Source organism: Heterodontus francisci, chromosome 2 (assembly GCF_036365525.1).
Source record: "Heterodontus francisci isolate sHetFra1 chromosome 2, sHetFra1.hap1, whole genome shotgun sequence".
In the NCBI taxonomy this organism is placed as follows: Eukaryota; Metazoa; Chordata; class Chondrichthyes; order Heterodontiformes; family Heterodontidae; genus Heterodontus; species Heterodontus francisci.
The window spans coordinates 197,598,378-197,614,188 of NC_090372.1; the positions used below are offsets into that span (position 1 = coordinate 197,598,378).

A 15,811-nucleotide genomic window follows, 5' to 3' on the forward strand; every position below is an offset into this window, starting at 1 on the left:
ACGTAGCAATGAAAACAAGTTGTAATTGATGTTTTCATAAGGAGAAGCATTCCTCCTCCCGCTCCTGATACGCCAGACTTCAGGTGAATTTTCGGAAATTGTTGGTTTTAGTGAAACACATCAGAAGCCAGTAGCTGCTGACTGGCCAATCAGATCTCACCGTTGTGCCTTCTGAGGCTATATTACATTGCTGTACAGCCAGTCTCTCTGAAGCGTCTCCAGCCTTCGTATCCTTTAAACAGCATTTTGTCCCTTTAAAAAAAAAACGCTGTCAAGGCTCCCAACTCCGATGTGTAACGGTTATCGGGGATCTGAAGCTTGCCATTTCAGCACCTGCCTCGATAGGGATCGGAGGATAGTAAGAAACTCAGAAGAAAGGAAGACAAGAGAGATAGCAAGAGGGCAGAGAAAGACATAGAAGCCCCGAGTAATTGGATTCCGTGGACATGATGCTGAGAAGAATTGTGTTAGTGGGATTGATCTGCTGTTCCCTCGTCTCGTCTGTGAAGGCTTGTGGGCCGGGCCGAGGCTATGGGAGAAGGAGGCATCCCAGAAAATTAACCCCTCTCTCCTACAAGCAATATATTCCCAATGTGGCAGAAAAGACTCTGGGGGCAAGTGGCAGATACGAAGGCAAGATTACCAGGAACTCGGAGAGGTTTAAAGAATTGACACCCAATTACAATCCAGACATTATTTTTAAGGATGAAGAGAACACAGGGGCTGACAGACTGATGACACAGGTACGAGTCAAATCTGCATTTCTCCATGATCGGTGAACGCTGTTGGACGGACATGTCCAGCGGTTACTGCCGAGCTGTGTGACAGAGAAAAGCAATAGGTCGGAGCGGGGAAGGGCGATGCAGGTGGGGGTCATATCGAGGAGAAAACTTTATAGATTCCGGTGAACGCTTTATATCCTTTTTTAGCCCTTTTTTTGCTGGTATGCAGCCATTCTTGTAGCTCGGCTGTGAATCTGTTTGCAGTAATCCCTAGACTGGACTTTGATCAATCAGAGTGTACACAGTAAAGAATGGGACCCCCAAGCGAATACTGACCGCCGGGGCACTTGTATCGTTGCTAGCCTCCAGCCCTTGACTTTTTTTTCTCTCTCTCTCTTTCTGTCTCTCTCCTATTAAAATAGCTTCTGAACCTTGTAGATCTGAGCTGGGATGACTTTAATGAGGCTGCCTTTTCTAAATATAGGAGAGAGAGGGAGCGAAAGGGAGGGGGACTCAATTGACCCGTTCTCCTCACTCGCCTTCTCTGTGTATCGACACCGTCCACATCAAAATTTCATCATGTTCCACTGTGTTTATCGAAGCGTTAATATATTGATATTCCTTTAAGAAGGGCAAGTGACAGTGTTTGGGTGTGCATTCCTGAGCTACAGATTTTTCTTTAAAAAGGCAATGGTCGGCTGGCATGAAAGTTTTGTTACCATTGCTAAAAATTACAATATTGGGGATATCACAGAGGTCACAGAAAGTTCCCTCCTAACGCGGCATCACGTCCTTATCTCTGTGTGAGTTATCTGGTGGGACCCACCTAAATTCATTCTTAGGATTTAAACGTGCAAACAGATATATAAATCTCTATCGTGCATTTAATGAATACATACAGTGAAACTAAACAGAGAAATAAAGACGGAAGGTGCAAATTTTCCACAATGACATTACCCCTTTAAGCGATTGGAGTGGCTGAATGTTTACAAGCAGCGCGTGTAGTTCTTCGGTGCTGCATCCAAGGACCCGTCGCTTTGTGTCGCTTTTATTAAAAAGAAGGCGACTGGCTGGGTTCAAGCTTGTTCATTCCGCAGGACGGCCAGGGCTTCCTTAAGCCCCAGATCGCCGACGGTCTCCGCTGCTGAATGCTCTAAGAGCCGGCACACTGCGAGTGAGTGATCACCACCAAGGCACACACACGTCTCAAATTTTCAGCTCCACTTCCTCTTCTGTTATCGACTGCGATGGCTAGGATTTCAGGTTTCATCTTTGCCCCCCTCTCTCTCCACCAGTGGCGATCGCAAAGCTCAGTCAAAAAGCGTTTTGTGTACGCTGTGCTTTGGATGACGTGAATAAAAGATAGAAGAGGCCAAAAAAATAAAAAATTTCTGTTTCTTCAGATTGCTTTGGCTGGTTCAGAAATAGATGAGTATTAGCCCCCCCCACCCCTCCCAAATCATTTATATTATGTTCCTGGCTGCCTGGGAGTAGAGACGGATGCACAGAATAGAGAGGACACTTCCCTGGGAATAGACAGCCTCTCGACACGAATTCTGCATTAGCTGCCAGCGTTTGAACTTATGACCTTCTGTCGATTTCTCCCAATATGAAGGCAACGGCAACACACACTTGTGCCTGCCATTTGCATTTCGTTAAATATTTCCCCCAAATATCTGCATATATATGGACAGCTTTCTGGATGTCAAGTTCAGCTGTAACCCTGTCACAAATGCACAGCTCCGCCCGAATTAGAACGGGCAGGCGAGGCCCAGTCTGTGCCCAGGGAGTGTGTGTGTGTGTTTCTAACAACTCGGCGGGGCTGCGGGGTGTGGGTGGGCGTGAAGCCGCGACGTTACGTTTTGCAGGACCCGAAAATAATCGATTTGAGAATCAATCTGTGAGATTTGGGGAAGCGGGTGGCAAATGAGCCCCCCTCCCCTTTTTATCTTTCATGGCCCCGGCTAGGTGTTCACCTTGACAGGTATCTGTTAACGTGTTTTCTTATTTCGCAATTCATTTCCCAATCCCAGCGTGAACAGATTAAGACCTTCACACCAGCAGTCCCTCCTTGTAGCGCTTTGTGATCGCACCAAGCGTTAGCAATGGTGTCACGCTGAGCTTTACTGCTGCCTGCTCAGAGCATTGGGTTTAACTCGTGGCACACGACCGCCAAATTAATTAATAAATCATCTTTGCCTTTTGACTGACGATGTATGGCTGCTTTATATATCACTGGGGAAAAGCCCAAGACTGCGACCCCCATATGCTGCTACTGCTCTTTTTAAAGGAGCCGCGTGGATCTGCGTGTCACGATGTTCAGCATCTCCTTGAACCTAGAGCTGCCCTTTCACAGCTTATTTGTCCCAGAGGGGTTGTTTGGGGGACCCATTAAGGATACTGGTGGGTGTACCGGTTGCACAGACCTGCGTGTGCGCACTGGCGACCTGGTGCTATGGAAGCCGTTTAAAGTGATATCACAGTGATTCGGAGAATTTGGAAGAAAAACTTGCTCAAAATGCACGCCCGAATAAACAGGAAGGTGCAGAAACGTTCTAGGTGCATATTCAGGGTCAGCTATAAGTATCCCTGTGCTATGTGTGTTCGCGCATCGTGTATGGGGGTAGTGTGTGGGGTTATTTGCGAACAAATCATGTGTATATGCACTGTGTCCTGTGTATATGCACTGTGCCGTGTGTATTTGCACTGTGTCCTGTGTATATGCACTGTGTCATGTGTATATGCACTGTGCCATGTGTATTTGCACTGTGTCCTGTGTATTTGCACTGTGTAGTTTGTATATGCACTGTGTCCTGTGTATTTGCAGTGTCCTGTGTATATGCACTGTGTCCTGTGTATTTGCACTGTGTCATGTGTATATGCACTGTGTCAGGTTTTCACTAACATATCTCAAAATGAGCTCATCACTCCAGCAGAGCCGATACAGCAATTCATTTCTTGACCAACTGACCGTTTAGACAAAGTCTGATCACCAGATCTTGCCATGGACCTTTAAAGGGAGAATCATTGACAGCAGCACTTGTCTTCTTCACATGCAGACATGTTCCGTTTATTATCTGGGCTGTCCCTAATAAGAACACACCGCTCGCAGTGAAGACTTTCTCCATGCAATGCTGTCAGCTCTTACATCAGTACAAATGACAGGCAGCAAGGATAATGCAAGTTTCTCTTTCTCTCTCTCTCTGCACCGCCCCCACCCCCACCCCCAACTCTCCGTTCTGAAAAGAAGCCTTTGTGGCACAGGACTGATGTGTTTTATTTCACACATTGGGATGGTGTTGTGGAGAGTTGTCCTGGAGAAGGCTAAGCATCCGAGCACCGAATCCTCACAGAGCTTAGAGAGCAGCCCAGTGCCTAAAGCATTCCTTTAGCCACCCCCCCCCCCCCCCCCGCCCCATCTCTCTTTCACGGCATCGATGTCGATTTAGCTTAGAACTCAGCTAAAATATAACGATAAACCTCACGTTTGCCTGTATCTTTGAAACGGTCTGGTCTTTAATTGCGCCGAACGGCAATTAGCATCATCCAGAGTATTCCGTCAAATTAGCGAGGTTGAAGAGCACTCCTCCCATTGCACCAGTGTTCGGATACTTGCATATCTGTGAATCTCCTCTTCAGCAAACCTTATGTGTTTAGGACTTCTTAAACCCTGACCAGGAGAAATAGGAACTATTTTTCATAAAACCAATTCGCATTCAGCTGTGTTTTTTTGGTTGCTTCTCACTTACCTTTATTAACGTTCCACAAAGCAGTGATAAAATCAGTTTAATATACACAGGGGCGGGTATTGGGGTGAGAGCTCCGGGTAAAGTGGATGGGGGAGCATTGAAGACACTAGCTGATTGCTTCCATGCATTGCTGTCTGAATGAGACATTTCCACCTTAGTAATGACAGCCTGGCGGTCCCGAATCTCTTTCCCTTATGATACTGTCATCTCTTTAGTCTCTGTGTTATGTATGTCTACAATTGGCCAACATAGAAAATGAATAGCGAGTCTGCTGCCGTAATTATTAAATTGTCTCATAGCCAACCAGGAAACCAAACAATATCCACAAATCGGACGGGGATGCTTAATTGAGTTTTTCTCTTCTTTCTTTACATTCTTGACAGAGGTGTAAAGATAAATTAAATTCTCTGGCGATCTCAGTGATGAATCAATGGCCCGGGGTGAAGCTGAGGGTTACAGAGGGCTGGGATGAAGACGGCCATCATTCCGAGGAGTCCCTACACTACGAGGGCAGAGCCGTGGACATTACCACCTCGGACCGCGACAGGAGCAAGTATGGCATGTTGGCAAGGCTGGCGGTCGAAGCAGGGTTCGACTGGGTCTACTACGAATCCAAAGCCCATATTCACTGTTCGGTCAAAGCAGGTGAGGGAGCACTTTAAAGAAACTGTACGCCTTTCTCATCAGCCGGTAGGCTGTTATAATTAACATGATCATATTTCATATCTGCATTACACGCTTTTAATCTTAAGACACCCCAGGCGCCAGGCAACGCTTCCTGTCACTCCCTGCAGGGTGGGGGCGCTGAAACATTACAGAGCAGTTTAACTGATCGTGTAATAAATAATATGGGTCATTATTTCATGGTGAATGGTAGGAAGCATGTAGGCGAAATGCAATAAATTAGGATGTTTTCTTAAGAAGGCGATAATCATTGTCCTGGGTTCATAACCCAACCGTTTTTATTTTTGGTTAACCATCAAATCTCCAAACCAAACTAATAAGAAATCCACACAAGTAGTTTTCGTCTGTCTGCTAGGGGACGTGAGGATAGAATAGATGGGGATATTTAAGAGGATTTCTATATAGAAACACAGACCGATTACCAGAGCCAAGGGAACCTCTTCACGGTTTTTTATTTTTTATTTATTTTTATTATTTAGAGATACAGCACTGAAACAGGCCCTTCGGCCCACCGAGTCTGTGCCGACCATCAACCACCCATTTATACTAATCCTACACCAATTCCATATTCCTACCACATCCCCACCTGTCCCTATATTTCCCTACCACCTACCTATACTCGGGGCAATTTATAATGGCCAATTTACCTATCAACCAGCAAGTCTTTGGCATGTGGGAGGAAACCGGAGCACCCGGGGGAAACCCACGCAGACACAGGGAGAACTTGCAAACTCCACACAGGCAGTACCCGGAATTGAACCCGGGTCGCTGGAGCTGTGGTGCTAACCACTGCACCACTGTGCCGCCCATTTGGGAACAACAAAGTGCATAAGTGAGGATGTGGACGAAGTTGCATTTTATGAGCACGAAACACTGGCAAGCTTCCCGCTACTTGTTTGGTTAGGGTTATCCTCCCTGTTAGAGCACTGGAGGCTGGGGGCGTGATGGTAGTTGGGGTGGGGTGGGGGGGAGGGGGGGGGAGGGGTTTGGAATCCTAATCTACCTGAGCAGATGTATCCCTCCATGTTTTATCAATGAGCCAGGCTGGTTGGTCACTGACCAACAACACCCCGAAGTAATGGGTACCTGATTGACTCTGGCACCAGATAAAGCCGCAGAGGATCCCGACCTCTATTACCAGGTACCTCTATTATCTTGGAGCTAACTTAAGCCACCTCTCCCCACTCACCCAAGAATAATCACTAGTTGGTCAGCAGATGACTGATAAGCAGGGATTTTAACACTTTCTGGACAGACGTTGATCAGACCAGCATAGTTTATACACTAAAAGACTACAGCTTTTAAAGTAACTAGTAACTAGTAACTAATAACTCTAACATTTAAACAAGTTCATATGATCATGGCCTGTAAATAAATCGTTAAATTACTTACATATATTTCCCGTATATTCCGAGGCTTTGGGCATGTTTTCTTATTAATGTCGAAGTGCAATGTTTGTACCTCTAACGAAAAAGGACACGGTCACTTTAAGCATTTTTTTTTCTCCTCCAGTCTCTAAGGACGCATAAAGAAACGGCAGCACAGGTCACGTACTTAAACTGTCTCAGCGCACATATATATATATGTAATGAAAAGACTTCATAGGGTTTAAGTAGGAAAACGTGCGGTGAATGCTTAATAAATATAGATCCAGGAGTCGGCAAAGCGTGAATAGCAGTTTGAAAAAAAAAATGAATATAAGTACAATGCCAATATGTTTTTTTTAAAGGGCCATTCTCATTGTGTAGATAACGCGTTCTTTGTATTACACGGAGAACCAGTTGTAATTAACGATCCTGGGTGTTAATTGCATTCTTCCCAACGAAAGCCATGCAGGTTGTTACATAAATCAGTGACACAAGCGCTTTTTAGAGCACCAAATGCGCGGCACGTTTCATATAAGTGTAAGTAACTAGATAGAGAAACTCGAATAAATGCATCCACCTCGGTTTTAAATAGAAGAGGTACGTTATATTTAGTTATACAACTTAACACTCAGGCAATTGAATCAATGATGATATATTGAGTACTAGATTCCTTGTTCATTCTCCCTTTCCCCAAACAATTAAGTATGTGTGAGGTTGGGGTGGGGGAGGGTGGTTTACTGGGGCTGACTTTTTATTACTCTTTGCCGAAACCCTCACTATTGTTTCACAGTGTTGGAGCTAATTGCCGATTCTTACTCCGTTAGGTTGACGTGCATTATTATGATCAAACAAAAACTATCTATCACGCCCTCTATCTATTTATCGATCTGTCTATATATCCGTCTGTCTCTTTATCTCATACACATACGCACACTATATTTCTATAGATAGCTCCTTTCCTACATGCCGTGCAGTTTTGAAATGGCAAATTCCTAAACTTTCTTTTGTTCACAAGAATATTCAATAAAATGGGATAAAAACAGAAAGTGCTGGAAATACTCAGAAGGTCAGGCAGCATCTGTAGAGATAGAATCAGAGTTAATGTTTCGGGTCTGTGACCTTTCATCAGAGGGTTCACAGACCTGAAACGTTAACTCTGTTTCTGTCGCCACAGATGCTGCCAGACCTGCTGAATATTTCCAGCACATTCTGTTTTTATTTCCGATTTCCAGCATCTGCAGTGTTTTGCTTTTATTTCAATAGAGTGCGACTAGCTGAGTTGCTCTTGAAGAGAGCCGGCACGGACAGGACGGGCCGAGCGGCCTCCTTCTGTGCTGTAACCATTCTACGATTTTAAGATTTCCACTTGTGCAAACGAACTGTGAACAGTTCACAGGAAACAACGCAATGTTGATCACTGCTTTAAAAACACACACAACACTGGATCCCAGACTTTGTGTAGAAAACTGCAGTCGCTCTTTCGCCGTACTAGCAACGCCACACACTGTCTCAGTGAAGAATTTACCGTGCTATGCGAGCCAAAGAAAGATCTTGAATTACAGATAAGAAAACTCAGTGTAGACTCATCTAATGCCTAGTGTAATCCCGCCCTCCTGTTATTAGTCGTTAAATAGGAGAGTGACAAATCTATAATTTAATATTCTAAACACACTGGGCTTCCCAGACTCATTTTAGTCTGTGTCATGTGGGTCGTGTGACTGTACCAAATGGATTTGCCCGAACTATGGCAGAATACTGTTAGCTCAGGCTTCCATCTGTTTGTTCTACCACCATTTCATGTCAGTGAATCATATGAGAAGATTAAATGCTGTCTGCAGAAGAGAAAAAATTCCAGCCAGGAAGATTCGCTTTCTACATCTCTATTTGCTGAAAGTATGATCCCGGGGATAGGAATGCAAAGCTGACTTGTCTCAAACCCTGAATCATTGTCAGATGAACAGAATGAGAAGGAGGCATTGATGATGGCCTATAGTCAGCATCTAAAGCCAATCTCGGTCATTTAAAATTCAAATACACATCTCGAGTGCCCAGGAAAACGAACAGTGTTTCTGCTGTGCAAATACTGTTTGCAAGAGCCTGTATTCTGGCGTGTAGTGTATGTGTGAATTGACACACAGGGGTTTCTGCACCTGAGCAAACAGGCAGAGGAGCTGGGAAGAAAAAGTGCAAGTGTCCTCTTTTCCACGAGTGTCTCCTCCATTAGCTGAATCAGAATGACAATACGGACCTTTTATTGGATTTTAATTAGACGACATGGACCGAGTCCTCTCGAGCAGCGGATTCCAGCCTTTACATCCCATTCGCAGACCAGCTTTCTGCTGCAGCTAGTCTCACCCACAAAAACCTGAAGATTGCAACCATTCTGTTTCGCTTCAGCGCAGTGGTGGGTCGCCTCTGCTGGCTGGTAGGGTTGGAGTTGTCCACAGCCCCCAAACCACACTTCCACCCCCCCCCCCCCCCCGCCCCGAAATAAACTAACAACTCCTTTTTCGTGTTTGCTTGCATGTAATCTGTGACGAGCCGCTGCAAATTCGTTCAGTTCCATTAAAACGAGGCGACAAGTCGTTAACAAAACAATAAAATGTAATTTGCTGCTCCTTCTCGCCAATTAAACAGTAGTTTCCTGAGAAGCAGACAGGACTTGGTTTTTAAATACGATCCTGTTATGAGATGGTAATATATCCCTGTTTCGGGCCGAATAACTGGTGTAAGGAACGAAATCTTTCGGGGTTATTGACTGCTCAACTTTATCGGAGTTTCCGTATCCCGGTAATAATCGCATTCTGCTGCTTCCTATAAATGGCAGTCTAGATACGAAATATTGAAATAATATTAATGAGATTTCCGCTCAAATGGTTTGCTTAGAACAAGAATTAATTAAAAATGTAAACTAAAATTACTTAGCTGCAACCTGGAATTAATCTTCTAGTTTTCTAACTAGTATCTATCCAATAAATCTACTTCTAAATTCGATGAAAATAGATTGAATCCCGATTTCCTTCGGAAAGATATATGAGGGGAAACACTGGCCACAGAAAGAAAGGAAATGAGTGAAAAGGATAGACAAGTCAAACGCTTAAAGCCCCAAAACAATTAGGGAACTCAAACCCTTCAAAAGGGGAATAGTCTGACTTGGCGGTTTAAAACAACGTACATTGCTTCAACCTATTTGTTCATTGCTGTCTCTTCATTTGTTTAATATACAATTAATGAAAATAATCCTTTCTATCTATGTATCTATCAAATTATCTATTCACAGATAGACATATGTACATAATGTACACATTCATCTATGTATTTATCTTCCTATATTGCCCAAACATATAGCACAGCAGTATTTAACATAAAAAAGCTGAGTGCACATTAACATTTCTCTATGTAGCAGTTCTGGCCTTTCCGTTTTGAAATGTAGCATTTTCTGGAACCTCAGATTTAGACGAGACACAAGCCGAACTTTTGCATTTCAGGGGACAGAGGGTCTGATGCTCATCCCATTGTTTTCATACTTTGTGTCCCAGGTTGGTCTTGGGAAATCGCGGTATCAGTGAATCCTAACAGCCTGCTGAAAATGAGATCTTCTTTAAATATAGACAAAGTTGAAATGTTATTATTTTTAAATACAGCGTGTAACTCATATCTGTGCATCAGACATATCTGAAGTTAATTTCAAGAAGCCTGCCCTCTCCCTGGCTCTGGTGTGACTCATTATCGGTGTCACGTGTTCTCTTTGATGTCTTTACCCTGTATCTCTATAATAGAAAATCAGCTCGATTCTCCCGCTGTTGAACACATGACAACTTTTACAGTCTCACACAATAAATAATGTATTAAACAAATGGGCGAGATCGCTAGATTTAAGGGGCAATGTACAGAAATCACTAAAAGCCGGTGGGGCAGCTACAAACAATAATTAAAAAGGCTAATCGAATGTTAGTCTTTATCTCAAGGGGCAGGAATACAAAGGGGTGCAAGCTATGCTGCTGTTGTACAGAGACTTGTTTAAGTCCCATCTCTAGTACTGCTTTCGTTTTGCGGGATTTTGTTCAGGAAGGATATATTGGCCTTCGAACGGATGCAGCGCAGATCCACCAGGGGCTAAGAGGATTAAATTATAAGGACAGGTTGCATGGACTAGGCTTGTATTCCCTTGAGTATAGAAGTTTAAGGGGTAATCTAACTGAGGTATTTAAAATGATTGAAGAATTGATAGGGAGACACTATTTCCTCTGATGTGAGAGATTTTGGTTCAGCAAGGGTAATTAGGAGTATGGAACCAAGCGGATAAATGGAATTAAGATACAGATCAGTCATGATCCCATTGAATGCTGGAACAGGCTTGAGGAACTGAATGGCCTACTCCTGTTCCTACGTTCCCGTGCTATATGGCACTTGTTTGCGGTAGCACAGCAAGAAAGAGATCTGGAGATTTTGCTGGATAGATGGTTAAATTATTCGTTTCATTGTTCCCAAGCGGTCAAGAGAGCAAACAAATGTCGGGATGTGCAGCTAGCGTGTGATTTATAAGTCAAAGGAGGTGGTGTTGGGATTGTACTGAAGGCACATCTGGAGTACTAGGTTTAGCTTTGGTCTCCCGACAATATGTGAAGATACGGGAGGGTGTACAGACCAGGGCTACCAGGGGACTCCCTAGTTTAGAGTGTTGAACTATTCTGAAAGATGGTTTACTCTTGGACTTTACTGTCTGGAGAGGAGGACGATGTGAGGAGGAAAGACGATGCAGGTCTTAAGATTTTCATAGTTATGGCGAATGTTTTATCCAGGAGCACAGTATTCAAGGACTATTATGAGGTGCCGTTTAAAGTAAAGGGGGAATTAAACATTCATTTAGTAAGATGGTAATAGAACTGGGGACCAGATTACCAGTCCGGATGATGAAATAATGATGAATGTGGAGTTGAGATTAAATCAGATCAGCCATGATCTTGTTGAATGGCGGAGCAGGCTCGAAGGGCCTAAATTATGAGGACAGGTTGCATAGACTAGGTTTGTATTCCCTTGAGTATAGATTAGTGATCCTAATTCGTATGTTCGCATGTTCGTAAATAGAAAGCAAAACCTTTTTTAAGCACTGGATGGTTTCCATGTCAATTAAAGGATACAAGGCTAGTTATTCCAGAGTCACAGGTAAGGAATCTGATTGGAGGTTTGGCATGATAGCGTAGATAAGCTAAAGATCTTGTCCTGTTTAAAATATTACTATGTGTATAAAAATGCAACTGAATTTAAAGGAGCCTGGCATCAGTTCTGTTTCTAAACTGCGCTGTAGATATGATACAGAGTACAGTAACTATACCTTTTTTCATTTTATTCTTGTACATTTATGTGATTGATTTATGGGAGTTGGGAGCTGAGAGATCACACGGATCCACGCTGTTGAAATAACAAGTTTTCTGTGAAGCAGGCACCTGATGTCTCTACTGGCCTTAATTTCACTCTGTGATATTACAGGGCTCTGTAACTCCTTCCAAAGTCAGTTTCCAGATGATATCATCCGCATTGATGTTATGAATGCAATGATAAGTAAAAATAAAATGCAAGGACATCAAAGATCACTGCAAAAGCAAAATACTGTGGATACTGGAAATCTGAAATAAAAAAACAGAAAATACTCAGCAGGTCCAGTAGCATCTGTGGAGAGAGAAGCAGAGTTAACATTTCAAACTTTTATCACAACTTCCAGTCATCAACCTGAAACGCTAACTCTGTGTTTCTCTCACCACGGATGCCGGCAGACCTGCTGAGTATTTCCAACACTTTCTGTTTTTATTAAAATTCATTACAGTTCAATTATAATTATCTTTAAAAGAGGGGGATTTTCTCCTGAATCTGTGAAGAAGATTAGCAAGTGTTCTAAACAAGAGGTGCTGGTGTCATGTTTTGGGCTATCGATTAAATTTAAGCATCAAAACTGCATCTCTGTAACTTGAAACAAGCAAACGCATGGACGTGAAAGCTGGAAGGTCAGTTGTAGCAAAACTCTATACAAAAACAAAGCAAGGCAAAATTTACATGATCCATCAATAGTGTTTGAAAACGCTGTGCCTCCATTCCTAGTTCCCTTTGCTGTATGGACATTGCAACGGAACCTGGGAATGTCTTCAGTTGCCCATCTCAGCTGGATTTTGGAAGAACTCAAAGCCGTTTGCTTTATTTCTGATAGAAAGCAGGCATGCCCAGAATAATGTTGAATGCAGTTTTAGACTCCGGTTACACTGCAGTTGCTAGTCCCATACTCGTATTTATGAGAGCGTCATGTGTAGATCAGAGTCATACTGCCATCTAGGTAGCGCAAAGAGATTAGACATAGGCAATTGACACGCGTAACAAGCTCAAAGGCTAAATGTTTAGGGATTTTTGATGTTATGGTAGAGCGGGCGGGCGTGTCAACCTTGTACAATAATTATGAAGTCTCCAGCAGGTCCAACAGATCGCGTGGGCACGTTTCTAATGCCTACCTCTTTGATAAAGGCTCCCTGTCTTAATGTGTCCTTATTTGACTCCGGGCCTATTTTTGGTCTGATTCTGCTCCCACAGTGGGAAGTTTTATTACGTTGAAGGGGCTATGTAAATGCAAGTCATTGCTGTTTCAAAAGCGTCTTGGCTTCGAGCGGAGGTTCCATTGCACCCTCCTGTGTAAACTGAGCAATCTCATATTGCTTCCCTCCGGACACTACACCTGGTTGACCTGACAGTGGCAATAAAAGTGTATCCATTAGTTCTGAAGTGCAGCCAAGTCAATATGGCCTGTTCGGAAAACCTGCCCTGTTCTGGACCTGTTTATTCTATCACACGTTTAACAATAGCCATCACATCATTCTGAACATGTTTCTCCTCCTCTTTTTCTAATAGAAAACTCAGTCGCTGCTAAGTCTGGAGGCTGCTTCCCAGCTTCAGCTAGAGTGAGTCTCGAGAACGGTGGCACCAAATCAGTGCAGGACCTGAAACCAGGAGACCGGGTACTGGCGGCAGACGATGAAGGAAACCTTCTCTACAGTGACTTCGTCATGTTCTTGGACAGAGCGGAAGCGGTCAAGAAAGTTTTCCATGTGATAGAAACGCGAGAACCTCGGAGGAGGCTCACCCTCACCGCAGCGCATCTGCTTTTCGCTGGTGACGAGTCGAGCCCGGGCCAACCCCTGTGCAAGGCAACTTTCGCCAGCAACGTAAGACCGGGACAGTTGGTGTACATCACGGACGGAGACGGGCACCGGCTCCAGCCTGTCAGAGTCGAGAAAGTTTACTTGGAGGAGATGGCAGGTGCTTACGCTCCACTCACTGTCCAGGGCACCCTCGTGATCAATCAGGTCCTGGCATCTTGCTATGCCGTGATAGAGGAGCACACACTGGCCCACTGGGCTTTCGCGCCGATACGAATGAGCTACGCGGCTAAGTCCTTATTTTTACCGAGTGACCCATCAGTGGTCAACAGTACTGTCCAGGAAGACGGGATCCACTGGTACTCCAGCGCTTTGTATCAACTCGGCAGATGGGTTTTGGACAGCGCATTTATCCATCCACTGGGAATGGCATTGGACTCTAGCTGAAATTGTGTAAAGAGGGAGGGAGAGATTACACAGGAAAACAGACTTTACAGTAGAACATACAAAAAAAAAGTAGAATTTCAACAGAGATCCCAGAAAGTTTTTTTTGGGGGGGGGAGGGGATATTTATTTCGTTCGCATTTGTATTGTTTTATTTTTTCCCTGTCTGTTTCTGTTCTCATTTTGTTTGTTTACCTGTATTATAAGGAACAAATACCTGGAAAGTCAAGAGCCTTAAAAACTCCTGTGATAATTTATTCCCACGTGAACTTTCTTTGACCCCCCCTCCCCCCACCAGAAAGAAAATTATTTTGTGTGAACAACCAAGAAGCGCAGAATATATTTTTCTATATGTCTGATACCATGAAACATTTCAGAAACGTCTGCAAACGAATCCATTTGGAATGCTGATGCATTGATCTTTCCTCGTGTTTCTCTCTCCCATTGTCTTGGGGGTTTTTTTCTCTCTCTTTTCTGGACAAAGGTACACTTCGTTGGGGGTCCGTAAATTATATTTTTATACACAGAATTGTAAATTAGATTTTGGAGAGATCATTACTTAACTGAATCACAATTCGTTATTTGAAATAGTGTAAAATACGAGAATATATTATTTTAATTTAAAGTCTAGCTGCAAAAAAAAAAAATCACGTTTTGACCATCCCATTTACGGTTTTCGTTTCTTGGTGTTAAACGTGCTATTTTGTAAACCAGATGTGTTGCAAATAACGTGTGCGCGCGCAAAAACAAAAACAACAGCCCGTTGAGCATTAGTGACGCCCTCTGGGCTTGAGTTTTATTGCAAGAAATTATTTTTAAAAAGTGAGGAGGCTTGAGGATGAATATTCATATTCTAATGAAAATAGTAGTTTGTACAAAGTTTTTTTGCATACGAATTAAAATTCGACAAAACAGCTGTAAATTTACTAAACCGTATTATTTGCATATTTTGTAATAGTTTAATACAGTAGTTTTATAATATAGAAATGTGCCAAAATGCTCTGTTTGAATATTATTAAAATATACAGCATTTCAATTACACTCAACTTTTGATTATAGGGAGGAAAAGACATTGTGTACAGATTCTTTAAAAATATTTTGCAAAGTGAGAAGAGATATTTATGTTTTTAGCATCACCTCTAGTGCGTCGCCATCATTCTGGAGGTTTTAATATTTACTACGACAGGGCCCGAAAGACCGGGCTACATTTTACATTCTGTTTGATTCAATCCTTCTGGGACTTTGAAATACAATGTATGAAAAGAAAATATTGTTTGTGGCAAATATTTGGTCGCGTGCGATCAACAGACTTTTTTTTTCCCTCAGTGCTGCTTTTGTTTTTGAACAACTTTTTCAAAAAAAATAAATTTTCTCTGAAGCCTAATGTAACTGTAATGCATTGGGAAAAGGTTTGTTTAAATGTATGAACTGCAAAAAATATTTTTCCAACGCGCGTTTTATGGCTGCATATTCTTAGACGTACACATGGTGAGAGTTTTAAGACCCACTTCGACATGGGAGACCCAAAGGATGGTGATGTGAGTTGCAGCCGGGTAACATTACAATATAAACCGATTCTGGTTTGAACAATCATATTTATGAAAGTTTATCAGCTCCAGTGTCTGGAGCGGGTGTATTTGGGCAATTGAATTCAGAGAATCATAGCATCCGCAGAACAGAAGGAGGCCATTCGGCCCTTCGTGCCT

At 43.1% G+C, this 15,811-nt stretch overlaps 1 protein-coding gene across 1 annotated transcript; it reads left to right on the forward strand.

Annotated features, from left to right (window-relative positions):
- Positions 1–223: 223 nt before the first annotated feature.
- shha (sonic hedgehog signaling molecule a) lies at positions 224–15,434 on the forward strand. Its single transcript, XM_068015010.1, has 3 exons — positions 224–743; positions 4,855–5,116; positions 13,414–15,434. The coding sequence occupies exons 1-3, from the start codon at positions 447–449 to the stop codon at positions 14,106–14,108; spliced, it is 1,254 nt and encodes a 417-aa protein (XP_067871111.1). The 5' UTR covers positions 224–446; the 3' UTR covers positions 14,109–15,434.
- Positions 15,435–15,811: the final 377 nt, after the last annotated feature.